The 27,939-nt window shown below is 41.2% G+C and overlaps 3 protein-coding genes across 3 annotated transcripts; 1 reads left to right on the top strand and 2 right to left on the bottom strand.

Moving 5' to 3' along the window:
* Positions 1-274: 274 nt before the first annotated feature.
* Positions 275-5,088, bottom strand: LOC112109390 (myelin P2 protein). The gene is made up of 4 exons (XM_024203891.1): positions 4,953-5,088; positions 2,157-2,329; positions 1,806-1,907; positions 275-505 (listed from the first exon to the last, which is right to left on the bottom strand). The coding sequence occupies exons 1-4, from the start codon at positions 5,023-5,025 to the stop codon at positions 455-457; spliced, it is 399 nt and encodes a 132-aa protein (XP_024059659.1). The 5' UTR covers positions 5,026-5,088; the 3' UTR covers positions 275-454.
* Positions 5,089-16,045: 10,957 nt separating this feature from the next.
* LOC112109389 (fatty acid-binding protein, adipocyte-like) lies at positions 16,046-19,098 on the bottom strand. Its single transcript, XM_024203890.2, has 4 exons — positions 18,972-19,098; positions 17,419-17,591; positions 17,108-17,209; positions 16,046-16,212 (listed from the first exon to the last, which is right to left on the bottom strand). Exons 1-4 carry the CDS (start codon positions 19,042-19,044, stop codon positions 16,162-16,164), a joined length of 399 nt encoding a protein of 132 aa, XP_024059658.1. The 5' UTR covers positions 19,045-19,098; the 3' UTR covers positions 16,046-16,161.
* A 2,624-nt stretch (positions 19,099-21,722) lies between these two features.
* LOC112109392 (myelin P2 protein-like) lies at positions 21,723-23,818 on the top strand. The gene is made up of 4 exons (XM_024203892.2): positions 21,723-21,828; positions 22,674-22,846; positions 22,999-23,100; positions 23,654-23,818. Exons 1-4 carry the CDS (start codon positions 21,756-21,758, stop codon positions 23,711-23,713), a joined length of 408 nt encoding a protein of 135 aa, XP_024059660.1. The 5' UTR covers positions 21,723-21,755; the 3' UTR covers positions 23,714-23,818.
* The last annotated feature ends 4,121 nt before the right edge of the window (positions 23,819-27,939 follow it).

Here is a 27,939-nt window from a genome sequence, read left to right on the forward strand (position 1 = left end):
TGCAATATCAAAGCCATGAAATAAGGATTATTCCAGATAGGATGCTTTCAGTAAAAGTGTCTTAACACCTCCAAAGAAAGATAGTGCCTTGCAGTCTGTATTGTACCATTTCAAACAGAAATAGCCTTGTTCGTCCATACATCAAGGAAAGTAGGTTCATATCTTCTATGCAGTACATCAACCCTAAGGAAAGGCAAGCAATTCCCAACAAAGGAAATCAAAACGATTCTACAACACAGACAAAAGCTACATTTCACATGTTGGGAAGCTTTTATTTAATCACCACGATACTTTGGATTAGTTACACTACGGCTTTGAAATATCATTTGATAATTTAGTTGTTTTCCTGATAAAGGAAATAAGAAAAAAAGGTGCATAATAGATAGGGCTTTGCTCATTGAACTAAGCTGGGTTTCCAAAGCCAATTCTAGTCCAGTGTAGAGATGGAATTTCCTCACACTCTCTCATAGATTCGAGTGCAGACAACACCTTTCATATCACATTCCTAAGACAAAAAAAGAAGGGTTAATTGAAACTTCTGAATGATAGTGCATAAGCATCTAATCCAAAGGCTAATGAAGTCAATAGAAATATTTCCTGTATATTATTTCATTAATTTATATAGATCCCCAAACAGCAAAATTATTTTTCATCCTCCAAGTGGGAAAGGATTCTATTTCAACAGCATAAACTTTCAAAAGCGTGCTTAAAGAAAACCATACTTCATAAAATTAGACATGACATAGTAGCTAGTCACAGACTTCAATTTTCTTTCAAGAACACATGTTGCCTTCATGAGTATTATTGCAATGACACCAACATCAGCTCTGGTAAGCTTAATATAGAAGATCACATGAGTGCTTTCATTTTAAAAAGAAGTTCCCCCTTCCTTGTAGAGAGTTCAAAGTGTAACTCGATTGCAAACGTGGACTGTCAATGGATAAATGAACTTTTCCTTGCAAGGAGACTGATGAACCACCTAAAATTCATAAGTTGTAAATAAACCGAAGGAGCTTCCTAAGACTGGGGGAGGGGAAGACTGTACATAGCACTTTCTACCCCTTCCAGTTCCCTCGTGCCCCTCTTATTAAATGATTAGAAAACATGCCTTCTAGTGAGACTCAAGGAGCTCCATCTATTTAGTTTATCAAAGAAAAGGTTAAGCATGCTTTGATCAAAGTCTATAAATACCTACATGGGGAACAGAAATTCGATAATAGTGGGCTCTTCAGTCTACAGACAAAGGTATAACAAGATCCAATGGCTGAAAGTTGAAACTAGATAAATTTAGAGTAGGAATAGGGCACACATTTTTAACAGCGTGGGGGCAATTAACTACTGGAACAACGTACCAAAGGTGGTTGTGGATTCTTCATCACTGGCAGATTTTTAAATCAAGACTGGATGTTTTTTCTAAAAGATCTGCTCTAGTTCTGTCACAGCTGTTGGACTTGAAGCAAGAATTAATTCAGGGAAGTCCTCTGGCCTGTGTTATGTGGGAGGTCAGAATAGATGTTCACAATGGTCCCCTCGCGCTCTAACATCTACAGAACTATGAAGCAGTCTTACCTGTAATTCACCTTAATGTAGAGGGGTTTTTTGGTGTGTGTGGAATATAATGTTTACTTTCATTCCCACTTGCTTCCTAAAGTTATTTCTCCCCCGCACCCTCTCACTATTTCTATCATAACTGAAACCAAAGAGAAGGTGAAAATTGACAGTATAATTAAATTTCAACTATTAAACTGTGGCCTACATCATTGCAGCATTAGTGATTAACGGTTAGGGATGGTTTAGTTACTTACCACCACCATTTTCCCATCCACCAATTTTCTCCTTATTGTGGTCTCTTTGCCATTCCACTTCTGCACTTGAACCAATGACCCTTTTTCTAAGGTTACGACACTCTGCAAAGACCCAAAGAATGAGTCAAAATGTGACTATTTTCCCAGAGCCTTGCATATTAAAGAGACAATTCACTTAACATTGAGCAAATTCCACATTCTCGGCACATAGCCCACTCAGCAACGTTGGTTTCAGCACAACATTTGCTCCTCTTATGGTGCTTTGCAGATTTATGCTTTTAAGGATAAAAAAATCCTCCTATTTGTCATCCAGCAGATCAGAAACCCTCAGAAGGAAATCATTACCCTCACCTTGGTTTTCCTGTCATCTGCTGTGGTTTCGTCAAACACTTGGCCCAATTTGAAGGAGACCTCTGTGTTTTTGAAGGTGCTTTCAGTTCTGATGGTTATCACATCCCCTTTCATTCTGATGATCACATTGGGCTTGGCCAGGCCACCTAGTTTTCTGGTGGCTAAGCCCACTCCTGCAAATCAGACATAAAAATACCTTCTATGAAGGAAGAAATTCCTTATCGCTCTACAGAGCATCAGAGCAATTTCCTTTTAAACAGATACCACAGTTTCTCTGTTTGGAATGTGACACTAATTCCTCAGATTCAGAGGCTGCATTTCATAGGCTGAGGCATTCCCCAGTCCAGTGTATGTACAGTACACTTCTATTTATCTGAATGGGCTGGGGGACTTCTGAAAGTTTTGGATAGCCGGGCATTGAGATAAACAGAAGTGCTATTTTGAGCTGCAGTTTCACTGATAGAGAAATATGGGGAATGAAGGGTGTAATGACAATGTTTGCTTAATACTTTGTACTTTATAAAAGAGTAAAAAAACAACTTGAACAACTTTACTGAGTGGTATTAGAATCATTGTGGACATAACGTAATTCTGATTAATTCAAATTAAACATAATTTAATTTGTCTTTCCAAGCTGCTGTTGCTGCTGAAACTGGATTTGGTCTCAGGGCACGTCTTCACTACCCGCCGGATCGGAGGGTAGCAATCGATCTATTGGGGATCGACTTATTGCGTCTAGTGAAGACGCGATAAAATCGATCCCCGATGGCTCTGCCGTCGACTCCGGAAATCCACCGCGGCAAGAGGCGGAAGCGGAGTCAACGGCGGCGTGGCAGCGGTCGACTCGCTGCCGTCCTCACAGCCAGGTAAGTCGACCTAAAATACGCAACTTCAGCTACGCTATTCACGTATTCACCCCCTCCCCCCGTAGTGTAGACCTAGCCTCAGTAACTGCAGGTAACCCCTCAGAACCACTGCAAAAATACAAAGTCATTGATTAGCACTAAGGCTAGGTCTACACTACCGCCGTAAGTCAACCTACGCTATGCAACTCCAGCTACATGAATAACATAGTTGGAGTCAATGTACCTTAGGTCGAGTTACCGCGGGGTCTACACCACGGGGGGTCAACAGGAGAAACTCTCCTGTCGACTTACATTACTCTTCTCGTCGGGGGTAGAGTACAGGGGTCGACTGGAGCATGATCTGCTGTTGATTTGGTGGGTCTTCATTAAACCAGCTAAATCGGCCGCCGGTGGATCGATTTCAGAGCGTCGATCCCAGCTGTAGTGTAGACCTGCCCTAAGAGGCTCTCAGAGGCTAATTTAGAAGTTATCAGCAGGTGACTAATTCACATAGGGCTACTTGGGGACACACTGTGGATTCAGAAAACTAGGATTTTCAGATAAAAGGAATTCAGATAACTGGAATTATACTGTATGTGTAGTTAGAAACCAGGATATACTGACTACACAAGAATTATGTATTTTTAGGTAGGCAGGAACACAGGCATCTATTAATCTGCACCTATTTAGAGAATAGAGCTGGTGGTAAACATGGAAAATTGTTCACAAAAATATTTTTGAAACATTTGCCCCTTGCTTTTTACTAGTCAAAACATTTCAAAATTCAATTTTTTTCAACCAGCTGTAGTAAAGAATCAAAGTATCTAGAAATTAGTGCATTTCTGTTTGTACTTCAGAACATAAAATATACAAGAGACTAAGTGGGGTACTCTTAGTTAGTATTCTCTGCTACGGAAGGGTAGTTACAACACTTAAGTATCTCTGGAACATCTAAACATCAGTGAAACATAAACATGTCAAATAGAGAAAAATTCAAATATAAGAGTGAATGGGAGCAAAAAGCTACAAATACAACTGCCATCTACAAGGCTCCTTTTACAAGGTTCGCTATACCACACAGCCCACATCCTGGTCAACTAGTTAGAGCAGTCCTCTGAGATTTCTATTCCTCCTTTTGCCTCTGATTTGCTGTGTCTCGGTTTTTTAAATGTAAAAGGCTGGTAATAATAGTTACCATCTTTGTAAATTCTACGATGTGCTAAATTCTATGAAAGGTACTAGGTATAGTGAGATCAAAGTATTTGTAAAGTACAGCATTAGTCACTGCAAATATTCAAGGCTGAAATAATTTTCTTAAGGCCTGGTATTGTCACAAAAACCTCCCTAGCGGAATTTATACCCAACATTGACTGTAGTTAGTCAATTGGAATTATTCTGCTACTCTCTTTAATCTTTAAAGTAAAGGGAATTAAAGTCTCAGCAACAGTAATGCTGAGACTGACTGCCAGTGCAATCATTACAAAATGATGAAGCCAGTATTAAACTAAAAAAACAATGCCTAATTTGTTTCATTCCCAGCATTTCTCAGTTACAGATGGATTCATTCATGGATTTAGACCCCAGGGAGCTCAGTGTCAGGAGACAGCAGCACCATCACAAGTTGACGGAATACAGTAAGTGATTGTAAGTTCTAAGTTTAGTAGTGTATGCAAGAGGGACAACAAATATGTTTTTTTCCATTTCTCATTAAATGGGAGTAAGAGATGCAGATCAGTTAGTTAGTAAATGTATTATAACAAACCCAAGATTTCTCCTTTTCATTTTAAGATGCTGAAATTGAAAAAGAAAAAAAAAAGAAGAAGAAAAAAACTATAACACAGATATAACCACAGTGAAGAGTCCCCAGGCCCGGGGAGAAGACATTTTCCAGGAGCAAATAGAAGAAGAAGAGACATTTCCAAGCAAAACTTACAAAAATAGCATTTCTCACCCAATTCTTTCATATAATCATCAAATTTTTCACTGGAGACAAGTTTCCAGGTTCCCACAAACCGGTTGCACATTATATTGGCTTTGTGAGGCAGTGTCCCTCAGGAGAAAGGCAACGACAGCAGCAGCTCTCAGTGGGTGGCAAAAGGACTGTGTGAGCTATGCATGCCTCAATAGCTTCTTTATAAAGATGCCCCCAACTTGTAATTCTCAAGACTGACCAACCAGGAGAAACAACGTCAGGGGCAAGACAATGCACACCTTGTCCAAAGCCACTTGTGTTAGTACCAAGACTCAGTGTTACGCCTGCCACTGCTTCCTCCACTGAATAAAGCAGAATAATCAGGAGGGCGTGGGGGCCAGCACATGAGGTTACTCTTGCAGTGCCAGGAGAACATTTCAGTGATGCTGCTGTAGTGTCTGAGACAAATCATGATGCCAAGCACGTCACCACCCCACTGTGAACATTAATGCTGCCTTCCTCCCAACACCACCACATCTTCCACTGCCACCATCATCACTGCTATTGTCACCCTGGTGCCAGTGAATTAAGCTAAAGCCACACGGTGGGTCATCTCACAAGGATCTGAATGTGGGGGAGGCTTGGAATTACTTTGTCAAAGTTGCAGAAGCTAGCTGAAGCCTGCATCCCAAGCCCGGGGGAAAAAATCATAGGAAAGGGTTGCAGACCAAGCTGGATGAACAAGCATCTCAAATAGGGTTATTAAGAGAAAGTAGAAAGCCTGCAAGGAATGGAAGATGGGATGGATCAGCAAGGAAAGCTACCTCTTGCAGGTCAATAAGCATAGGGAAAAAGTGAGAACTGCCAAAAGCCACTGAGAGTTGGACCTTGCAAAGGAAATTAAAACTAATAGTAAAAGGTTCTTTAGACATATAAATAAAAAGAAAACAAGGAAAGAGAAATGGGATCGCTAAGCACTGACGATGGGGTGAAGATTAAAGATAATCTAGGTACGACCCAACACCTAAACGAATACTTTGCCTCAGTTTTTAATGAGGGTAATGAGGCATTGGGGGCAGTGGCAGGGTAGCTAATGGGAACAGGTATATGGAAGTAGAAATTACCACCTCTGAATGGAAGGCAAACTCAAATGAATGGGACCAAATCAGGGGACCTGAATAATCTCCATCCAATAGAACATAAAGGAACTGGCATGTGACATTGCAAGCCCAATAGCAAGGATTTTTAATGACTCTTAAACTCAGGGGTCATACTCTCTGACTGGAGAATTGCAAATATAGTACCTATATTTAAGAAAGGAGAAAAAAGGTGATCTGGGAAACTACAGGCACATTAGTTTGACCTCAGTTGTATGCAAGGTGTTAAAATAGATTTTAAAAGCGAGGGTAGTTAAGGACATAGGGGTAATTGGGATAAAATACAACATGGTTTGCCAAAAGATAAATTGTGCCAGATCAACCTGATCTCTTTCTTTGAGAAGATAACTGATTTTCTAAATAAAGGAAATGCAGTCGATCTAATCTACCTGGATTTCAGTAAAGCATTTTATACAGTTCCACATGGGAAATTGGAAAAGATGGGGATTAATACTAGAATCAAAAGTTGGGTAAGGAACTGGTTAAAGGGGAGAGTACATGGGTCATGCTCAAAAATTGAACTGTGAAGCTGCAGGGAAGTTACTAGTGTTGTTCCTCAAGGATTGGTCTTGGGACCAATCTTATTTAGCATTTTTATTAATGACCTTGGCACAAAAAGTGGGAGTGTGCTAATAAAATTTGTGGATGACACAAAGTTGGGAGGTATTGCCAGTATGGAGGAGAACTGAAATAATCACACATGACCTTGAAAACTGGAATAATAGAAATGGGATGAAATTTAATAGTGCAAAGTCATGCACTTAGGGGCTAACAAGGATTTTTGCTATAAGAGGGGATCGTATAAGTTGGAAATGACAGAGGCAGAGAAAGACCTGGGTGTATTGGTTGATCACAGGAAGACTATGAGCCGCCAATGTGATGCAGCCATGAAAAAGGCTAGTGCAATCCTAGGATGCATCAAGTGAGATATTTCCAGCAGAGATAAGGACGTGTTATTACCATTATGCAAGGCACTGGTGAGACCTCATGTGGCATACTGTGTGCAATTCTGGCCTCCCATGTTTAAAAAAGATGAATTCAAATGAGAACAGGTGCAAAGAAGGGCTACTTGGATGATCAGAGGAATGGAGAATCTACCTTACAAGAGGAGATTTAAGGAGCTTGACTTGTTTACCCTAACAAAGGAGATATGATTGCGGTCTACAAACACCAGAGAGGGAAAGAAATTATTTAAGTTAAGGACAATGTTGGCACAAGAACAAATGGATATAAACTGGCCATCAATAAGTTTAGGCTTGAAATTAGATGAAGGTTTTTAACCATCAGAGAAGTGAAGTTCTGGAACAGCCTTCAGGGGACTAGTGGAGACAAAAAAACCTAACTGGTTTTAAGTCTGAGCTTGATAAGTTTATGGAGGGGAATATATGAGGAGATTGCCTACAATGGCATATGGCCCATCTGTGACTGCTAATAGTAAATATCTCCACTGGGCAGAGATAGGACACTAGATGGGGAGGGCTCTGAGTTACCATGGAGAATTCTTTCCCAGCTGTCTGGCTGGTGGGTCTCACCCATATGCACACAGTCTAACTGATCACCATATTTCTGGTTGGGAAGCAATCTTCCCCCAGGTAAGATTGGCGGAGACCCTGGGTTTTGTTGTTGCTGTTGTTGTTGCTTGCCTTCCTCTGCAGTGTGGGGCATGGGTCACTTGCTGGTTTGAACTAAAGTAAATGGTGGCTTGTCTGTAACTTGAAGCCTATAAATCAAGATTTGGGGACTTCAGTAAGTCAACCAGAGATTATGGATTTATTACAGAAGTGGGTGGGCGAGGTTCTGTGGCCTGCAATGTGAAGGAGGTCAGATTATATGATCATGATGGTCCCCTCTGGCCTTAAAGTCCATGAGTCTATGAGACAGAGAAGAGCTGGAGGCAGAACACTCTGTACTTAAAGTACTGAACCACCTTTCTCTCATGAGTCACCTTCAAAATGACATGTGTATTTGATCTTTTAAACATGTATTTCTTTATTCTGCTCTGTCTTTTAACCTTCAGCTTGGAGCTCTCATCACAAACTTTGAAATGCTCTTTTCATCACACTGTTAAGAGAAAAGACAAAAAAAAACCCTGCTGTTTTTCCCTCCCCCATGACTAGTGGACAGGTGGAGAAGAGAGGTGGTTCATGATATAATGAATGGCAGGGATATGACCATGAGAGGCCATTAAGTGGTGATTTGAGAACCCCTGTTTTAGAGTTCCATTATCTAAATTGCATAACTTAGAACCTATGTATTTGCAGACATATAAAGTTCAGCTTCTAAAAAGGACCATTCATTTTATAACTACAGTGTTGCAGTTAGCAAACACGTTTGAAAGGCAGGAGTATAGATCACTGTAGTTCAAAGAAATAACAAAAATTCTGGAACTCTGAAGTAAAAGTATTGTTGTGAGTTGGGTTAAACCTTGTTGTTATGGGTTGGGTGTATCCACTGCTTTTCTTTCAGGATAAATGTAAAGAAACAATTTCAGTAGCACCAAACAAAAGCACATGAAAAAGCTTGAATAGAAAATAAATGATATGGCCCAAGGGTTTTCAAATGCTTGGACTAGGGCTTTGATTGGTGTACGTGTGTTTGGGGGTGAGGGTGGCGTGGACAGAGAGAAAGAGAGCACAAGCTAGGTAGACAGACATAGCAGAAGTGCTGGTAATGAGGTCCTGACAAAAAGCTAAGAGAGAAAGCTTCTGGGGCACAGAATGCTGTCTGGAAAGGCAGATTTGAAATAGTGAGCAAAGTAGCTGCCTCCTGCTGTTTGATTCCTACTGAGTGCAGGAAACAGGACATTATATATAATCTTTGTAAATAAACAAGATTGAATCAAAGAAAATACTTGGCTCTATCATCAATTTCTCTTCCTACTGGAAACAACCAATAGGGCCCTGAACTTTGACCAGCAACTTGGGTCAAAAGGAGTAACAGCATCAACATCACTCATATTTTGCCCCTTACCTTCCCAAATGCTCCTTAGTCGGGAGGAAACTATGCTACCTGCTACTCGGAAGACATGAAATTCTTCTTTCTGAAGTATATGAATTCTGATCGTATGATCTTTTTTGCATGATTATAATGTGCTCATGTTTCTGGACTATATTATGCACATTGGGTTCTCAGGCTTACACTGTAAGAATATGGAGAATATTGGGAATATAGATGGTGGGGTTGCGTCTCAGGTTGTCATGATGGAAAGAAGAAACAGTATTTATATCAGCTCAAGCTTGAGTCGGGGCCTCTATCCAATATTGAGATTCCAAATGTGGTATCCAGGAGCAATGAAAAGGGGATCATATTTGAGTGTGGAAATGATATGAAGAATGGTAGGTAACATGTTGTGGTCTCTGGGCCATACCATGAGAGCAGGGGGAGGATTGGGCCTTACATTATTAAATGCAACTGTATATGTAAAGAATCTACTTTTATTCCATCAGGTATCTCATAATATTGACAAAAGTAAGCTAGTCAAGTTAAGCTTCCATTACTACCATTACTATGCTGATTAGTTAAACCTGAAACTTTTTCCATGAGAGGACCAGTTAGGGTTGCCACCTTTCTAATCACTGGGGATGCAGGAGACATGGGAGAACCAGGTTCAGGCCCCTGCACTACCTGATTCGGGACAGGGATTTGAAGCCAGGTCTTTTACAGCCCAGGTGAGTGCCCTAACCACTAGGCTATTCGCTATTCTGAGGTAGAGCTCTCCTGTTGAAGCTGTTTTACTTTGTATAAATAATTAAATATTCATTATGGGAGAAAGAGAGACCGTCTTTTCCGTTTTCTTAAGAGGAAAGCAGAGTGACTGGGGGTGCGGTGGGGCGGGGTTGCATCTCTGATAGCTGTGAAAAATTTCAAAAGGTCTCAGTTTTATCCCACTGTGAAACTGGAATTTTTTTCAACTCACAAAACCTTCATGCAGGACAGGAAACCCATTTTCTGCCCTGCTCTATGGCACAGTCCTGATCCCAGTGTTGCAGTGGCTGAGGAATATCTGAAATACAGGGGAATGAAAAGTACCAAAAGCAGAACATTTTAAAAAAAAGTATAAAAGTGCCAACATGAGAGTAAATCCACAAAATGAAGATTCATGTTAATCTTATCAGATGTTGTCCATATGACACGTTTTCCAAAGCACAGATTAATTCATCACATATGTTTCAAAGTATAAACAAAGGCAGCCCGCTTACCCAAGAGGTTAGGACACTTTTTCTAAGTCAGATTCTTCTGTTGTTTCACAAGGCTTCCCCATGTGAATTATACAAGGATCCTACTGTGGTGTTTAGATGCTGCATGTGATTATTAGAACTGTTGAAGTTTGTTAATACCTTGCATGGTTGATACAACACCTACTATGGTTAGTCAACTGGAATTCTTCAGTTTTTCCATTTAATGTTCCTATCCAAAGGGCGGCACTTTTACAAGGCAATTAGTTGTTGCTGTCACTGGGAGTTGAAAGTGATCAGCAACTCGTAAGATCAGGCCCTAAGGCCACGTCTACACTACCCGCCGGATCGGCGGATGCTAATCGATCTATTGGGGATCGATTTATTGCGTCTCGTCTAGATGCGATAAATCGATCCCCGAATTGACGCCCGTACTCCACCTCGGCAGGAGTAAGCGGAGTCGACGGGGGAGCCGCGGCAGTCGACTTGCCGCCATGAGGACGGCCAGGTAAGTCAAACTAAGATACTTCGACTTCAGCTACGCGAATAGCGTAGCTGAAGTTGCATATCTTAGATCGATCCCCCGCCCAGTGTAGACCAGCCCTAAGACATGCCAAGAGAGAGGATTAAGGCTTGTCTACCTGGAGTATTAGTCCGCACTAGAGGAGTGTGAATTCAAGTGTGCACTAGCATATACTGGTCCATGTGGAACCTGCAAGTCCACAAAATGTCCCCTAGTGTAGTCTCGTGTCAAACAGTATTAAGTTAATATGCACTAGGGAACATTTATTGCACACCAGAAAGGTCCACATAGGCCAGTTAGTGCATCACACATTATTGTGCACTAGAATTTACACCCTCTAGCACGAACTAATGCATCGTGCAGGCCCTTAGTCAGAATACAGCAGCTATACTGCAGTACCAGTAACGTTAAGAACGAAAGTGACAGTGCATTAATTATACAGACAAAAAGCCATTCTTAAGCTACTCAAACAGTGTCGACGTTGCTACCATCCATCCTTGTGCCCCTACGCAGAAACAGCAGCTCATTCAAAGGATTTATAGCCTAGAAAGAAGAATAGCAAGAAATACCAGCACCATCACAAGTGGAAATAGCATATCTTGAAGCCCAAACCTTTTCTCCTAAGCAAATTAAAAAGAGACAGGGATTCTGAGCTCAGGTGAGTGGGGGAAAGATGGTGCTACATTTCCCTTTGTCAGATTAAGATCAGAATAAAATTCATTTACCTCAGTGAATTAGTAGCAGTGAACAATAGACAGCACAGGAGCCATGAATGAACAGTCCAGGAGTAAAGTCTAGATGCAGATTCTCCTTTTCAAAGAGAATGTAATTAGAAAACTGAAAGAAAGCAAATGCGGTTACAATTTTTACAAAAGAAAGAAAGAAGATCTGGACAAATATCATCCAGTTAATTTAATTTCATTTCCTCATGGAATAATGGAGAAAATAGTAAACACAAAAAATCTTGGATGAAACTCAGACCCCCACTGAAATTTTGCTAGTTCAGTGGTGCCAAGATTGCACCCTAGAGAATAACAGTGCCATAAGCAGCCAGAAGCATGCCTTTATTTGAAAAAAAGTGTTGCCATGCAAACTTGGATATTTTAAACATAGAATAACAAAAATAGTGTGTGAAAGAAATATAATGGAGGCAATATTTTAGTCAACCATTTAATACATTAGGCTTGATTCATATTTCACACCATTTTTGCACTGGTGTGAACTCTACCAACATCAATGGAATTACTTTAAATTTAAGTGAGATCAGAATGAGGTCCAATTTCTACATCAGTGCCTAATATTTTTAAGTGACTAATATTTTTGGATGCCTTGATTTTTCGGTGTCCAAAATAAAGGGGCTTTATTTTCAGAAATTGCTGAGCATCTACATCTGAAAATCAGGCCCCTTTAAGTCACTCAAGCAGGACACCCAAAATCACTATGTTTTGAAAACTTAGGCCAAAGTGCCTAAATATTCACCATCAATTCTGTATGGGGAGTAGGGTGACCAGACAGCAAATGTGAAAAATCGGGACAGGGGGTGGGGGGTAATAGGAGCCTATATAAGAAAAAGACCCAAAAATCGGGACTGTCCCTATAAAATCGGGACATCTGGTCACCCTAATGGGGAGGAGCTGAAGTAGGGAATTTCAGCAGAAAACTAACCCTGGTCTTCCTTCTTTCATCCCTCAATGACTTTTGCATGATATTTAAAGTCTGAGCTGGTATCTTGTCTGACTCAAAGAAATGGGTTTAGCCATACCATAGGAAACTAGGAAGTTGGAAAAATCTAGTGGGAGATCATCAGCAGTGACAGAGATGCAATGACAATCTAAACCAAGAGCACATTCAAAAATACTGAGATTTCCTTTGAACTGGGTGAATAGTTTGAAGAAACTACCGCACGTGACATTAAAATCAAGATAAAAAATAGTTGCTGGATATGGGTGTAAATGGGTGGCTTTTTCTCAATGTCACTTATTAAGAAATCTGCAAATGATTAATGAGGCAAATTTAATAGTTGGAGAAAATGTCCCACTGGAACTCAAAGGTGCCTCATGTACTAGGTACATAGACCATGGGACTTGCTGAGAATTAGGTGAGCTGCTTCATTTTTAAACTGAAGGACTTTGGTGGTAAATACTCATTATTTCCAACCTTGTGTCTCTTCACAATGTTGTAACCTTAGAGAATGGTTCACTAGTTCAAGTGCAGAAGTGGAATGGAGAAGAGACTACAGGAAACTGGCAGATAGGGAAAAATGTGGGGGTGATTTAATTTCCCACTACCAATTTATTGGGGCACAGATCCCCAAAGGTATTTAGGTGCCTAGCTCTCATGGAAATCAATGGGAGTTAGGCACCTAAATACCTTTGAGGATCTGGACCTGAGTGCTACACAGATACGGAGAATATTGGATCACTTTCATGCAAAATTCATGTTGTATGTAGTTAGGCTTTTAGATGTAGTTTATGACAAAAAACGGGATGGGGTGGTGAAGGAACCCTGGAAAAGAAAGAAAAAGTAGATGCTGAAAGACAAAGAAATGGAGAGGCCATAATGAACTGACAGCACTAGAAGCCAATATGCTGCTATATTATGATTTATTTGCCCTAAATTGAAAAGCAATTTGAGAAGGATGAAGACCAGTCAGTTTAGAGCTTGGGTCTCAGCATCCCCAAACTATGATGGTGATTGTGTTCAGGATCTCTGTTCTGGTCATTCTCTAATTGACTTCATTACTAACATTCTGCCATTGTGTGCCCTCATAGAGAAGTCAATTAGAGACTGATCATAACAGAGACAATACAAGATACCACACCTGATACAAGAAAAGAGGCTTTGCTTGTTAATTATAAAAACTATTTACCAATCACAAATTCTACTGTGACATTTAGTACAGTATACTCATTCCTCTTTCATCTCCTTGGGATATGCAATGTTCTCTCCAGCAGGGTTTGAGCATATGAGACAATGCCATCTTTCTGTACACCAGATAAACTCCAGCTAAGTTAAGAAAGTTCCATGCAGCTCTTTCTTCAAGAAAAAGACTGTTGTACACAGGCATATTTTAAAGCAGCATCACTAATATGAATGGTTGAAATTGTTAAATTAAAACATCCAAACACTATAGTGCCAATGTATTGGAGTTTATAATAAATGAAGTTTTAAGTGCCCTGTGTGTGTTGATAATCTAGGCCGAAGTTCATGCAAAACTGCTTAGTACCCATTTTGGCATCAAAATAAGCAGCTTGATTTTCAAAAAGAGCTTAGTACATTGGATACTGAGCGGTTTGGAAAATCGGGTCCGTATGTAGGGGCCTAAGGGAAGTTGAGCTCTTAGCCCCACCTGTAGACCCTGGGCTTTTTAGCACACCTGACCCATTGAGACCTATCTCACCTCTTGACTAAAGTATTTACCTGCCATTCTGAGGGCACTGTGTTATAATGAATTCACCATACCTTTTTATACTTGTACACTGCTTGCCTCTATTAGTGCTCCTGCCCTGGAATGTTTTCTATTTCTAAAGGTATTCTTCCTGTTTTAGGTTTTGTTTTTTTTTTTGCTTCTCACCCCATGACAGATGTGATTTTCTCAGTCTAAAGAACTTCCATTTCACATTGTTTTCCATACTAAGATCCAACATTAAATTGGAGGAAGAAAGTCTTCTTGTATCAGATGATCCTATCTGTGGAGGAGTCATTCCATTCCTGTATCAACTTTCCCCTTTAGAAAATTGTAACTATTTACCTGTCTCAGGCATATTGAGAATGAGTTCTGTCAGAAGAGCTTTGAGAAGTATAGCCAGATGCACAAAGGTGTTGTCACTATTGCTGTAACCCTATGAATCAGCTGTTTTTCATTTAAGGAAGAGTGCTTCTGCCATCTGAACTGCAGTTTTATCCTGAACAATGCTGCTATCAGTGTGTGGTTATGATTTAACTATTTTAAAGTAATTAGAAATTTAAAACTGTTTTAATGTTATACAGAAGTGCAGATTTCTTCTTCTGAAGGAGCTGCTTCACTTTAAGCTACAAGTGCTTTGGGCCTCCTCTCCCCCCTACTGCTTGAAACTGCTCCATCAACATGACCCCCCCCCCCCCCCCAGCAAGTCTATCTGTATCTTTTCTGCAGCATTTCCTGATTTTTACCTCCCACCAAACCAGATAACCCCCAAGGGGGAGAAGGAAAGGCACACACATGATGGAATACAGCTGAGAACATTTCTTCAGCAATTGTCAGTGGATGCCATGAATAATGTAGAGGAAAGTCAGTCACACTCAGGCCCTGAATGTGTGGCAGGAACACATTAGGAAGAGTTGTAGCCTCCTAGCCGCAAACACTAGTAAAGTGACCTAAAATTAGTATTTTGAATTAAGTGATCCAGAATTGGAATAAGTTCATTTAAATTGATTGTAGGAGTGCTGCTTGGATTGGGACAGATTTTGCTCTCTCTACTCATGTTGTGAAGTACCTTTGTCTGCAGACAGCCCTGTAGAGATAAGGGGTCTGCACCTGAGTAAGGTACTATTTAGTGAGAGTAAGGTAGCAGAATTAGACCCATTATAAAGTCAGCAGATTGCATAATTGCAGTGTGAAAAGGTATCAGATTATTTCCCCTCTCTCATGTATGCATACAAGTCATCAGTGGATGTTTGCCACCCCCACTCCCTGGGATACAGCTAATGGATTTAAGCATTGGTCAGTATACCAGCCCATAAGTAGGCAGATAAAGAAGCCACCTCTCAGGGCAAGTTAAAGCCTCTACAATGATTTGTGTAGTGCCTTTTTTGACCAGGAAAAATTAAACCTCATAAAAGACTGTGTTGAAGTGAGACTTAGCTCTATCATGATCCTCTTAAGTTAACTGCTTTTTAAAGAAAGGCAGTTTATTTCAATCCCTATTATAGGGATTGAACTAGATAAAGACAGAGGAGCACATGATCTTCACTTGTTTTGGATCTAGAGGATAATTGTGTTATAGGAACAGGGGCTAGAGTAAATTAGGCCTTGAGGGTGAACATTGTTAAGCACCTATCCCTAAGTAGGGCTTCCTAAGTGGTGAATGTCTTGATCTTTGTTAAGGTTATGTCTACCTACTCTTGCCATAGTAATGAAGGGAGTCAGAAGTTAGTGCACACCCTGGTCCCAGTTTGTGCAGATCCACCATCCATTAGCTAGTGCTATGTTGTACAAATTCCAACACCATTCCTAGACAGATGAACATTTTATTGAATAACCACAAGAGTTCAGATTGGCTATAACACTGCTTTGGCATAAAGTCTGTAAACAGTCTGGTTTGGTCACAAAGCAGACTTGTGGAGCTTCACTCCTGGAACTGAGCTGGTTCTCCACAAGTTAGATCCCAGACCATTGTGGAGATCGGGTTTCTTCATGCAGTCTCATAGACTCTAGTGCAGGTAACATTGTTCATGGTACATTCCTAGAAGGACAGATTGTTGAACAAATGCATGTTAGGCAGCATGTCAAGCACTCACTTTTTTACCAATAGCAAGCTTTAGATAACACTTCCACACCTCCCTTCAAGCAAGTTGAAAGGGAACAACTCAGGCTGAGAGCTTCATGCTTTTATTCAGAACTCCCTGTACCTAAGGGGCACATAGGCCTCTCAATCACTGTTTGGTCTCAGCTGGAGGCCAACCTGACAGGAGTACTTTTTTAATATCCAAGACAGCATGGGGAGGGAGCACAGGCACCCTTTACTTACTTAGCATAGGAGCTGCCCATATATGTTCTCTGCAACATCCTGGGTTGAGTTGCTGCAAAAATTCTCTTCCAGCACCCAGGCAATGAGAAGAGCAGGAAGAAATATGGTAGTGACAGATCACTGCATCATTGTGGTATGTTGACTGACAAGCAATGAGGCAAGCTTGCCAGTCAATGTGTTAGACTATCATGCTGTGATAGTGGCTCTGTGGGGAGTATTTAAGATATTATAAAAGCTGGAATGGCTATTTACTACAACTGGTCAAGACAGATTTTCATGGAAGTTTTGTCCCTTTTAATGAGAATTTGAGTTTTGGACTTTCACCCACTCATTGCTACACAGCTTTATATGCACATTTTTCTCCACCTCAGTTTGGGATAGGCAGAGGGAAGGGTAAAAAGAATGCATATGCCTTGAAGACTTCTCCAGATCTTCCGTCTTTAACACTCCTGAATTTTAATGTGCAAGTCTCTCACTAGTTTGGAAGTTACATCCCCACCCCCAGTCTATCATAATTCACATCCTACATTTTTCCAATCCCACCACCTCATTAGAAGCCAATATAGAACACATGTTGCATTCAGTGATTAAATACCAGGCATTAACTCACCACTACCAGCTTCCCATCCACCAATTTTCTTATTAATGTGGTCTCTTTTCCATCCCATTTCTGCACCTGAATCAGTGAGCCATTGTCTAGTGTTATGATGCTCTGCAGAGACAAGGAAATGAAGTGTTGCTATTTAGTCTGTGTCCTGCAGACTAAAGGAGATTTGTACACAAGTCCAACATTAACTGACCGGGTGTCTGTGGTTCTGCAGAACACTTGTGGCACTTTCTCATGTTCGACATGCTAACTTCAAGGGCAATTTTGAAATCCCTTCCCTCCCACAACCCCAGCTGGTTTTAAGGAAGACTCACCTTAACTTTCCTGTCATCTGCTGTGGTCTCCTCAAACTCCTCACCCAGCTTGAAAGAGATCTCTGTATTTTTGAAGGTACTCTCTGTTTTGATGGTTATCACATCTCCATTGGTGCTTATGATTACATTGGGCTTGGCCATACCAGCCATTTTCCTAGTAGCAAAGCCCACACCTGTAGATCAGACAGGAGAGATAGTCTATTCACTTCCAGAACACCCTCTTACCTAGTGTTGTTGCTTTCAACTAAGGGAAGGCAGGGGATCAGGGATTTAAAATGTTTATGACTTGTTTCCACAAGAATCTGCCCTTGCTCTTTATGTTTTAGTAATCCTGCATTTCAAGGCTGCCTGAAGCTTCTGATAAAAGCCATTCCAAGCCCAGTCCAGGGAATATGAAGTCAGGATATTTTTTGTACAGCCACTATTCTGAAGTGCAATGCAAATTAAATCCTTTTAGTGAATTAAACTCCAAGGGCATATGCAGCTGAATGTTTAAGAGCCCAGAGAATCCTGGTGAGTCAATTTCACCAAGTTATGCAACCTTTTACCTCCAAAGAGCATAAACATTTTTAGAGTGATTTAGATCCCCCCTGCTTTCCCTAAACCACTCCCCAAAACACTGTTTGCTACCGAACTAGTAGCAGTTGAAAAGTGACTAAAAGGAAAATTTTAGGAAAGAAGCTAGCAACACTAGTGCTCTCCATAAGATTTAGGAGAATTTTCCAGGGTGCTCAAGTCTTGTTAAGAAAAACAGGACTTAGAAGTCTATTTGAGAATTTTGCTTCTAGTCTTTCAAGGAAAGGCTTGTTTGACTAGCTTATTCTGAGTTACTACTGTAATCTGAGTCCCCAGTCAGTCTATGGGAAAGATAAGACCCTTTTAAACCAACTTCAACTTAAAACTAGGAGTTTTTAGAGAAGCATATTACCCAAGACTGCTCCAGGTATCTAGTCAGGAGTCCATGTAATTCCCTAATTTAAAAGCACACTAGCCAGCTAGCAGCAACTACTTCCAGTCCCTAACAAATCCCAGTTCCAATGAACCACAAATTCTAGTACTCCAATATCAACATAAAATTGTACTTCAATGAAACAGTTACTTAGACAGAAATCCAGATTAGACAGGTGTTTAATTACTGACCTTATTATAGTCTCAGCTTTCTACTGCTTTGTGTTTCCAAGGCACAAAGGCACTGAGCATGTCAATGGATTTTTCTACCCCAGACAATAGCACTACTGAATTATTTCTACTAGAAATTAATTATGCATTATTCAATTAACAGGATACCACTCCCTGCAATCCAATTCCTTCCACATTAAGAAGCCTGACCACACTAAACCAAGCAACTAGCTTCCCTAAGAACTCTGCAGTTTAAGATTGTCTGGCTAAGACAGTTTATCAGCCAGGGGAAAAAAGAGCCCTTCATGAATAGTACAGGAAAGTTCCCAAAGCCAGGAAGAAGAAGAAATCTGGATTAAAATGCAAATTCAGTAATCTTTCCCTATGCAGACACAGATATATAACCAGAGGTAACCCCACATAGCATTCCTTACCCAGTTCTCTCATATAGTCCTCAAAGTTTTCACTGGAAATGAGTTTCCAGGTGCCCACAAATAGATCACACATTATGTGAAGCTTATTAAACAGGCTTCTGCAGGAATCAGGCAACAGTTCTCAGTATCAGACAGGAAGGTGGTATGAATTCTATAAGACCACATAGCCTCTTTAAAAAGGAACCTTGACCATGTGACCCTCTGGGATGACCAATGGTGAGAGAGAATATCAGGAACTCCAATTATGAGCATTTCTCTTTTTTTCCTTCTTAGTAGGTCATAGTGTTGTTATTCCTTTATCCTCACTGGCACATGGATCACTGTGTCCTCAGCACTTAATGGTCTTTAGCATTCAAAAATACTTTGCATTAAAGAAAAATATTTAAAAAGCATTTTGTTCCGGAAGAAAAGTCTGCAGCATTAGGCCCCAATCAGTGGGACAACTCACAGTGCTTAATAAAGTTAAGCACATGTAAATTTTTGCAGGATTGGAGTTTGACTCAGCTTCTGTTCAGCTGACATTTCTTGCACCTGCTTAGACCTTGCTATGACCCCAGGAACAGATTTTTGCCCTTTTCCTGCAACTGAATGTGCATGAGTGGCTCTCTCTGTCCACGTGGAACCCTGTTGTTAGTTGCAGGATCTGGGTCATAGTTTATCCTAATCCCATTAGGGTTGCGCATCTATTAAAATATATTGTATTGTTCCTATCCACGGAATTCTATTGCTATTTGTTAAGTGCCAATGGTGTGCTTAGTGCAGAATGGGACAGGAAAGGAGACAATGTTCCTGCTCTTAGAAACTTGTGCCCAGATCCCCAAAGGTATTTAGGCACCTGATGTTCATTGAAATCAATGGGCAATAGGTGACTAAATACCTTTGATGATCTGGGCCTTACAATCTAAACAGATGGACAGCAAAAACACTGATAGAGCCATGGGAAGGTTTGATTATAGAAATTTATGCTCCCTACTTCTTGTTGCATTTCTCCCCTCTTTATTAAACAAATATAGTTAGAGTAATAGATTTTGAGACCAGAAGGGAGCATTATGATCATCTGACCTCCTGCAGAACACAAGCAACAGATTTCACACACAACACACCAGAACACATCCAGCACTCCTAGGCTTCATGTTAGAAGTGAGTTTTGAGGAGAGGGACCTCACTGAGGAGATTCCTATTAAAGCTGGACCTCTCTGAGCAAACCAGGCAGCAGATCTTTTTTCTGTCAAGGTTCAGGTAGCAGAAAGTGTGGTATGCTTGGGCAGGGAGGAGATTTCAGGTCAGTTAAACTGGTAAATTTCTGAAGCTCTACTGGAGTATCTAAGAGGGTTCTCCAATGAAGTGCCTGCTCTTTGCTGGTTTAAGCGCTGATTCTGTAAGGGGGCTTCAGGGAAATCCATGTGTCTGACTAGATGTTCCTTCCAGCTGCATTACATGCACAGGCTGCACTCTTCTCAACATGTGCCTTGCAACACATGCCGAGGGTCAATTACTGCACATCTCTCTTAGCTGGGCTTCCAGCAAGTCTTCATTAGTTATAGCTTGTAAAGACTGAGCATTGTTGTGATGATCATCAAGGTAACAGATTGATTTTAAGGTGGTCTTGTTAGTTTTTAAAGTCATGGAAGGGGCTTGGTGATATTTGAGACCTAACTCCCCACCCCCCACGCACTCTCCCATTGAGCAGCATCTTGGCATGTATCTGTGTTCTGGCACCACCTACTTTTAGAAATTTCACTGTTGTGATTTATATCAGGGAAAGTGTGGTCTAGTGATTGGAGCACTAGAGTGGGACCCAGAGAAGACTTGGATTCTATTCTTAGCTCTTGGCACTCACCTGCTGTGTAATCTTGGACAAGTCACTGTGCCTTTGTTTCCCCTCCGACCCTTTGCCTTGTGTATTTAGATTGTCAGCTATTTGGGGCACAGACTATCTCGTTATGTGTTTGTACAACACCTAGCACAATGGGGCCCTGATCTCGATTGGGCCTCTAGGCACTATGTCTAAACACAAATAATAACTAATATTAGTATTAGAAGGCAACTGAGCTTTTACCATAGTGGCCAATGCACCATTTGCTCGACCCTCTTCCTAACTACCTTTGAAGTTCCAGTGCCAAAAAGCAGCCCTTAAGGCAGTGGTGTCAGCTCCTGCCAGTGGGAACATTCCGCTGGTGTAGAGCCATTGTAGAAGTTAAAGTTGGGCATCTGGGCCCAAGCAGGGGTGCTGGAACAATTTTTACAATGGGGGTGCTGAGAGCCATTGAAACAAACTGTAAACCCTGTATGTGATGGAAACCACTTCAAGCCAGGGGGTGCTGCCGCACCCCCAGGACCTCTAGTTCCAGCACCTATGGGCCCAAGTGCTTTATGAATAACATTATTAATGGAATATTATTAGGAGTTTTTTGAAACAATTAACTTCTTGAGCCTTCACACATCCCTTTAAGACTGTGCTGCTCTTGTCTTGGAATGGTGATTTTCTTATTTTGTTTTTTTATTTCTGGAAAAGCTATGTTTCAAATTGGGGCTACAATTGTGATTTTTTTAATCCTTTGCTGTATTTACTGACTGTGGATTTGTGCTAAAAGAAATCAAACTAAAATTCTATTGACTGGAGTCCATGATATCTTTCCTGATTGGTCGTCTCAGAATGTCACATGTTCAGATCAGCTTTAAAAACAGACTTTCAGGGCTTATATAGCTTATGCTCTTTGCTTGGCTCTCTCTTTGAGAACTGCTGTTGTTTTCTTGAGTGTGTCTATCCAGCCAATCCTCACAATGTGTGACCTGTTCCTGGGAACGTGGAAACTCAGCTCCAGTGAAAAATTTGATGACTACATGAAAGAGCTGGGTGAGTAATGTTGTAATGTGTGGGATTTAGAAAGGATATGCTCTAGTTGAACTCTGCTCCTACATTTCTTCTTCCTGGCCCTGGGGATTCTCCAATTTGCAGCTTCCTAGTGCTCATTTTTTCAGAAGGGAAATGGTGTTTATTTTGAGACCTGTAAGCTGACAAGGGGAAGTGGTTCTCTGATGTGAACTGTTCTCATAAATGCTGCCCCTAGGGCTGCTCTTAATGGAAGACTGGGTATGTCTTTGGGGGGGGGGTGAGTGGACTACTGAAAAGAGAGAATAGCAGGCATAAGGTAACTAAACATTATGAAACTTGAATTCTAGGTAACATGGGGCCTAGGCCTCCACTGCATTGCATCTCATGTAGTCACTTGCACCTGTGCAAAGTGACTACCAAATGCTACCTTTCTTAACTGGTCTTTCTTTGTCACTTTGCATGAATGACTCAAAGTGCAAATCAGTGAAGAACTAGGCCTATAGCATTGTTTAAACAAAGCTTTGTTCACCTTATAAGTGAACTGGAATATCTTGCTGACTCTTATAGATGCTACCTCAACAAGGAAATTGATGTGCCTTTCTGTAATTTAACTCAAACTGTACATGAGAGGACTTTTCTGTGAGACCTGATACACCTGTGCTTGTAACACTGATGTTCTTTTTTAGTAAGACTACTATATACATTTTACTTCACTTCAGTTGAACTAAAGGGTCTAAACACTATGGTAACAAACTGCTGGTACAGAGAGCACAGTAAACTAGTCCTGCTCTTATTCCTTTAACTCTTATCCCATGACCTTAATGTTTATCTCTAAGTATCTGAGACATCTTGTGTGTAACTTGCAGGTGTGAGTTTAGCCACCAGGAAACTGGGCAGCCTAACCAAACCCATTGTGACTATCAGCATTGATGGGGAAGTGCTAACAATCCAAACCAAGAGCACTTTCAAAAGTACTGAGGTCTCCTTCAAGCTTGGGGAGGAGTTTGAGGAAACTACAGCAGATGACAGAAAAACAAAGGTGAGGGCTAAACAATAGGGGCAAAGTGACAAGCCTTATAGAGGCAAAACCCCAATCTTTCCTAACCCCCTGCAAACTGAATCACTTCTAACCTGCAGGACAGTGGGCTAAACACTTTACTTGATGTGTGGTTTTTGTTTGTTTTTTGGTAGAGTATTGTAACCTTAGATGATGGCTCACTGACTCAGGTGCAGAAGTGGAATGGCAAGGAGACCACAATAAAGAGAAGATTAGTGGATGGGAAGATGGTGGTGGTGAGTTCATTCCTGCTATTTGATCACTGAAAGTAGTATCTCAACAGTAAATGCTCTACAAGTTGAACTGTAGCGAAGATGACCAAGTAACTTTTTTTTTTTTTTTTAAACCTGGAGGAAAATCTTAGAGGCAAAGAACACTACCTTATGTCAGCACTTCATTGTTGCTTCTCTAAGCCCTGGTCTACACGGGGGGTCGATCTAAGTTAAGCAACTTCAGCTACGTGAATAACGTAGCTGAAGTCAACGTACTTAGACCTACTCATCGCGGTGTCTTCACTGCAGTGAGTTGACTGCTGCTGCTCCCCCGTCGACTCCGCCTGTGCCTCGCATGGCAGTGGAGTACAGTAGTTGACAGAGTGCTCGGGGAGGGGGGGGAATTTATCGCATCTAGTCTAGACGCGATAAATCAATCCCCGCTGGATTGATTGCTGCCAATCCGGCGGGTAGTGAAGACATACCCATAGTGTTCTCTGAAAACTTCATGTGATAGTATTTGTTGAACTGCATATGGAAGCATTTTAGAATCATACTGTAACTTTCCCCCTTTTAGGAATGTACCATGAACAATGTCACATGCATCAGAATATATGAGAAAGCAAGAGGACACTAATCCCTGCCCACTGGACTAGAAACTCACTGAGATGGCTCTTGACAAGAAAGCTCCAGTATAAGCTTCTGTTTTCAACTCAAATGTGTACAGGCTTGTCTCAGAGAAACAGTGTACCCGTGTAACGTATTAAACAGGCTTTCAAACACTGAATATTGGAGTCCATATTCTTTGTTAGCTTGTAACTACTCATGGAGATTTGACTTTCAGAATTGTAAAAATGGAGAGGAGATGAGATGAAGGTGTCAAGTCTGCCTTCTCCAGCCTACTCTGTCCTCCTCCATCCTTGTAGAATAATAGTGTTTCCAAGTTGCTTGTCTATTCTAGGCTTAAAATGCTTTAAAATTCCACTAATTCTTTCTAATCTAGTCCAATAGATCTAGCTTAATGAAAGTCCACTTCTAGAAAGCTTTTCTTTAAATGTAGGCTGGGATTTTGGAAGGCGTATGAAGGCATAAGTGCCTAACTCCCTTGAGGTTTGTGAATATTCCATCCTAATATTATAGGAAAGCTTTCTTAAGCTGGACTCGATGACCTTTCAAGGTCCCTTCCAGTTCTAGAAGAAAAAAAAAAAAAAAAAAATGGTCTCCCTAACCTTACTCAAGCTATGTCACCTTGATCTACCCTAAACCATGAACATCTCCCCACATACATTGAAATAACTGTACATTAATATCTTAGTTCTTGTCTTCCCCACTGTTGTAGTAATCTTAAAGGCTGTATCTCCTTCTCTAACTCTCTATTAGAGATTAAACAAATTTAATGTGGATCCTCACATGATGGGACAGGGTGCAACCTTCCCCCCCCACCTCTCTATTCTGTATGCTGGTTTTCCACTATTACCACTGATCAGTTCATAGGATGGGTTACATTGCTCATAATACACAAACCAATAATTCACACCAAAGTCTCTTATTTTAATGCATGAATGGGCTGGATGCCATTATAGCTGGTCAGAAGAAATGCAATGTACAACAGAATATACAATGCTATATTTCCTGTCTATTTTTCCTCATCTGAAAATACCAACTGATGAAGGCAGCTGCTTTTCTCATTCACTCATGTTAAAGAAATGAATGATATTGATGCAAAGGAGGAAAAGTACTTTTGATCTCCTTCTGAAGCAGCAGGGATGGCCATGACTAGAGATCCCACATGGGAAGGGGTGGGCCAGGGTTCTGGGATGGCAGCAAGCATTTTCTCTCTGATCACCAGATGTGGGGTTTGGATGGAATTTCCCCCTATGTCAGATTGGCAGTGACCTTGAGGGTGGTGTGTATGTGGGTGGGTCTCTTGCTAAGATTATTTGGGTATATCTCACTTAATCATTTCCCTGCTGTTGGGGGGGCAATGGGCAGTGGTGCACCTCAGTCCCTCCTATTCTCTGCCTGTGGAATAGAATAGTCTAGTCTCCTATGGGCTGTAATACTTAGCTCGAATTTCAGTTGTTGGATCTAGTGTGAGCCTGCTGGCCTGGGCTATACAAGAGATCAGACTAGATGAGCCAGTGGTCCCTTCTAGCCTTGAATGCTATTGCTCGATCTGAAAGTGTAATCCACAGTGAAATCAAACCTTAGCAGAGCATGCAAAGCTGGCTGTGAATGCTCTGCTTTGAGGATAAATCTGACAGCACAAATGACATCCTAAGGGAGATTAAGCACAGTGGTTCTTTCTGTTACCTTGCACCTGGATTAGTCACTTACACATGTGTTTACAACGAAGCCACTCTGATCTACTAGCATTTTATACTCACTCTGTAATGTAGAGGAGAGAATTGACCTGTCTCTGGAATGCAGTAGTGTGCACTAGAGCTTCTCTTGTATGAACCAGTCCTTGAAGGAAGAACATGGGTGTGTGCCAGTCTAGTCATTCACTTTACATAAGACAATTAAGAAGCTGCAGCATGGGGGCATCTTCTTACATTCCCATTACTAGAAAAGCAACAAACAATTCTACTGCCATAAGTAAACAGATAAAAAGGGGAGAAAATAAGAACATTAATCCTAGTCTTTACATCAATACATTTAGGCCCTAAGAGTAGGATGGATCCAATTTTTAACTTTTTATGCACTTCCCCTAGGGAACCTACCATTTTATCTTCCCAATTCCTCCTGGGGTTGGGAATGCCTCTTCTTTCCACCAGTCTGTGCTTAGCACAGTAGACTTGCTTTCTGGGTCCTGATAACTTTTGTTTGCAGAAGTCAGCATCCAAGCCCTACCAGCAACATGTTCATCTCAAGTAAGGTGCACCCTTGCAGAAGCCACCTAATAACTTTACCATCCAGGCACCCTGGAGATAGGCTTGCAGAGCTTGCAAAGTCATCAGCCCAAGAAGACCAAGGTTAGGGCAGCTTGGAATGTGCTGATTCAGCTGATCTCATGGGCAGTCTTCACTGTCATCAGAGTCTAAAGGTGTCTTCCTGCCAGTGGAAAAAGGGGGAATATTACACATGCTTGAGCTCCAGGGGGTAAATCTTGCCTACTGTCTGTATGGTTCAAAGTGCAGAAAGCAGCATCAGCTTAGTTAAAAAGCCAGGCACATAGCGGCCAGCATCAGAAAACCTCTGCCCAGTTGGCACTTCAGGGAGTGTCACAGCATGAAGGAAAAGACAGGATGAGGCTCATGTTATACAGGGTTGAAGATGACAGTGGTGGGCTATATAGAGGAGACTAAAATGAGTCATCAAAAGAATCATTTTGGGGAGGTGACAAGAAAGACAGCAGAGGGTGGAGGTGGCTTGGGAAAAACAAAGCCCCAATTCCAGCCAGGAAGCCTGAACTCTTGGAAGGAGAAGGCAGGCATTTTGGAGCACATATAAACAGACTGGAAGGACAAGCTCTGGTGGCAGACAATGGTGTGCATTTCTTCTCTCAACTGAGAACTGCAGATACAAGGGTTCATGAAGCAAGTTATCTACTCCAGCTTGGCTTGTCCAAGCCCACACCCAGACAAGCTAAGTTTAAAGGCTGCACTTTAAGATGTTTTTTCTATTGCTGAAACAAACAGTATTTTGTATGAATGCCATGATGGGCCCTGAGTCTGCCACCCTGACTCCTCATGTAGTTCATTGATTGCGAAGAGTAAGGAACAAGATACCACTGTGAAGGAGTAAGGGCAGCAGAATCTGGCCCATAATTTTGGATTTGACTGCTGACTTCGGTTACAAGTGCTAAGTGAATCTAGGCCCAAAAATAATCTCTACCCTTGGAGAAAAAAAATAGATAATAAATGGGTAGCACTGGTTCCAAGGAACCCAACGTCAAAAAGGAGGATACAATATCCAGCCATATCCAGACCACAGACAGCAAGCTGGGGCAGGGGTCATCTGTGCCAGCATAGAGTGATCCCTCAGAGTGCTAGAACACAAGGTATGTCTTTACGACACAGGTAACCTGGACTCTTACCTGGTTTTTATCTTAACTCCCCTATTGTTCACACTAAACAATCTCTGACCCAGGAAGTGCTTTAACCCCAGTCTAGCTTACCTGGCTGGGGCTATAGATTAGAACCCAGAATCCCTGGGCTGGAAATCACCCACTTTACAATGGGGATGCAGGCTAAATCACGTGTGTGCTGACAGTCCTCCACTGCCGTAATTTCTGATGCACCAGATTTGGTTCATTGAGTGCCAGTCCCATATTTTTCTTGTTTCCAGGCATTATCTTAACACAATCTCTGAATTATATCAGTAGGCCTTTTTGTGTGTTCTAATTTAGTCTTTTCTTTTGCACCTTTACCCATCTACATTTGTTGTCATAGGTTATTGTGACAATTTATGAACTTTCACTCACTTTTCACAGTTGAGCTCACAATTAGGATAAATGTGTAGGCCCAATTATCACAACGTAATCCCTTTCTTTTATGAACCTATTCCACCTAGGATTGGACATTTGTTCATAAAGTCACAATTGCAAACAAAGATAGATCTTCATACGGCTAGAAAATGTGCTTGGGAGGCTGAAGTCCTGGATTCTATTCCCAGCTCTGCGTGGATTTCTTCTGCAACTTTATTATCCTGGGGTGGCGTTCACTTTCTTACAGTCTTCGAGCTGTTTACTGCCAATGCCTTAGATTTTGGTTTTCTGATCAAAGCAAATGCAGCTAGTGAAATGCTGGTGATTGGAGCCTCTGACATAGTCTTTCTCATTGGTCCCCCGGCGTATCACACGTTCATGGCATCTTCAGAAAGAAACAGTTGAGAGTTTCATAATTCACTGCAACTGTTTGT

This window comes from Terrapene carolina, unplaced genomic scaffold, assembly GCF_002925995.2.
Source record: "Terrapene carolina triunguis isolate 2854851 unplaced genomic scaffold, T_m_triunguis-2.0 Scaffold58, whole genome shotgun sequence".
NCBI classification, from domain to species: domain Eukaryota; kingdom Metazoa; phylum Chordata; order Testudines; family Emydidae; genus Terrapene; species Terrapene triunguis.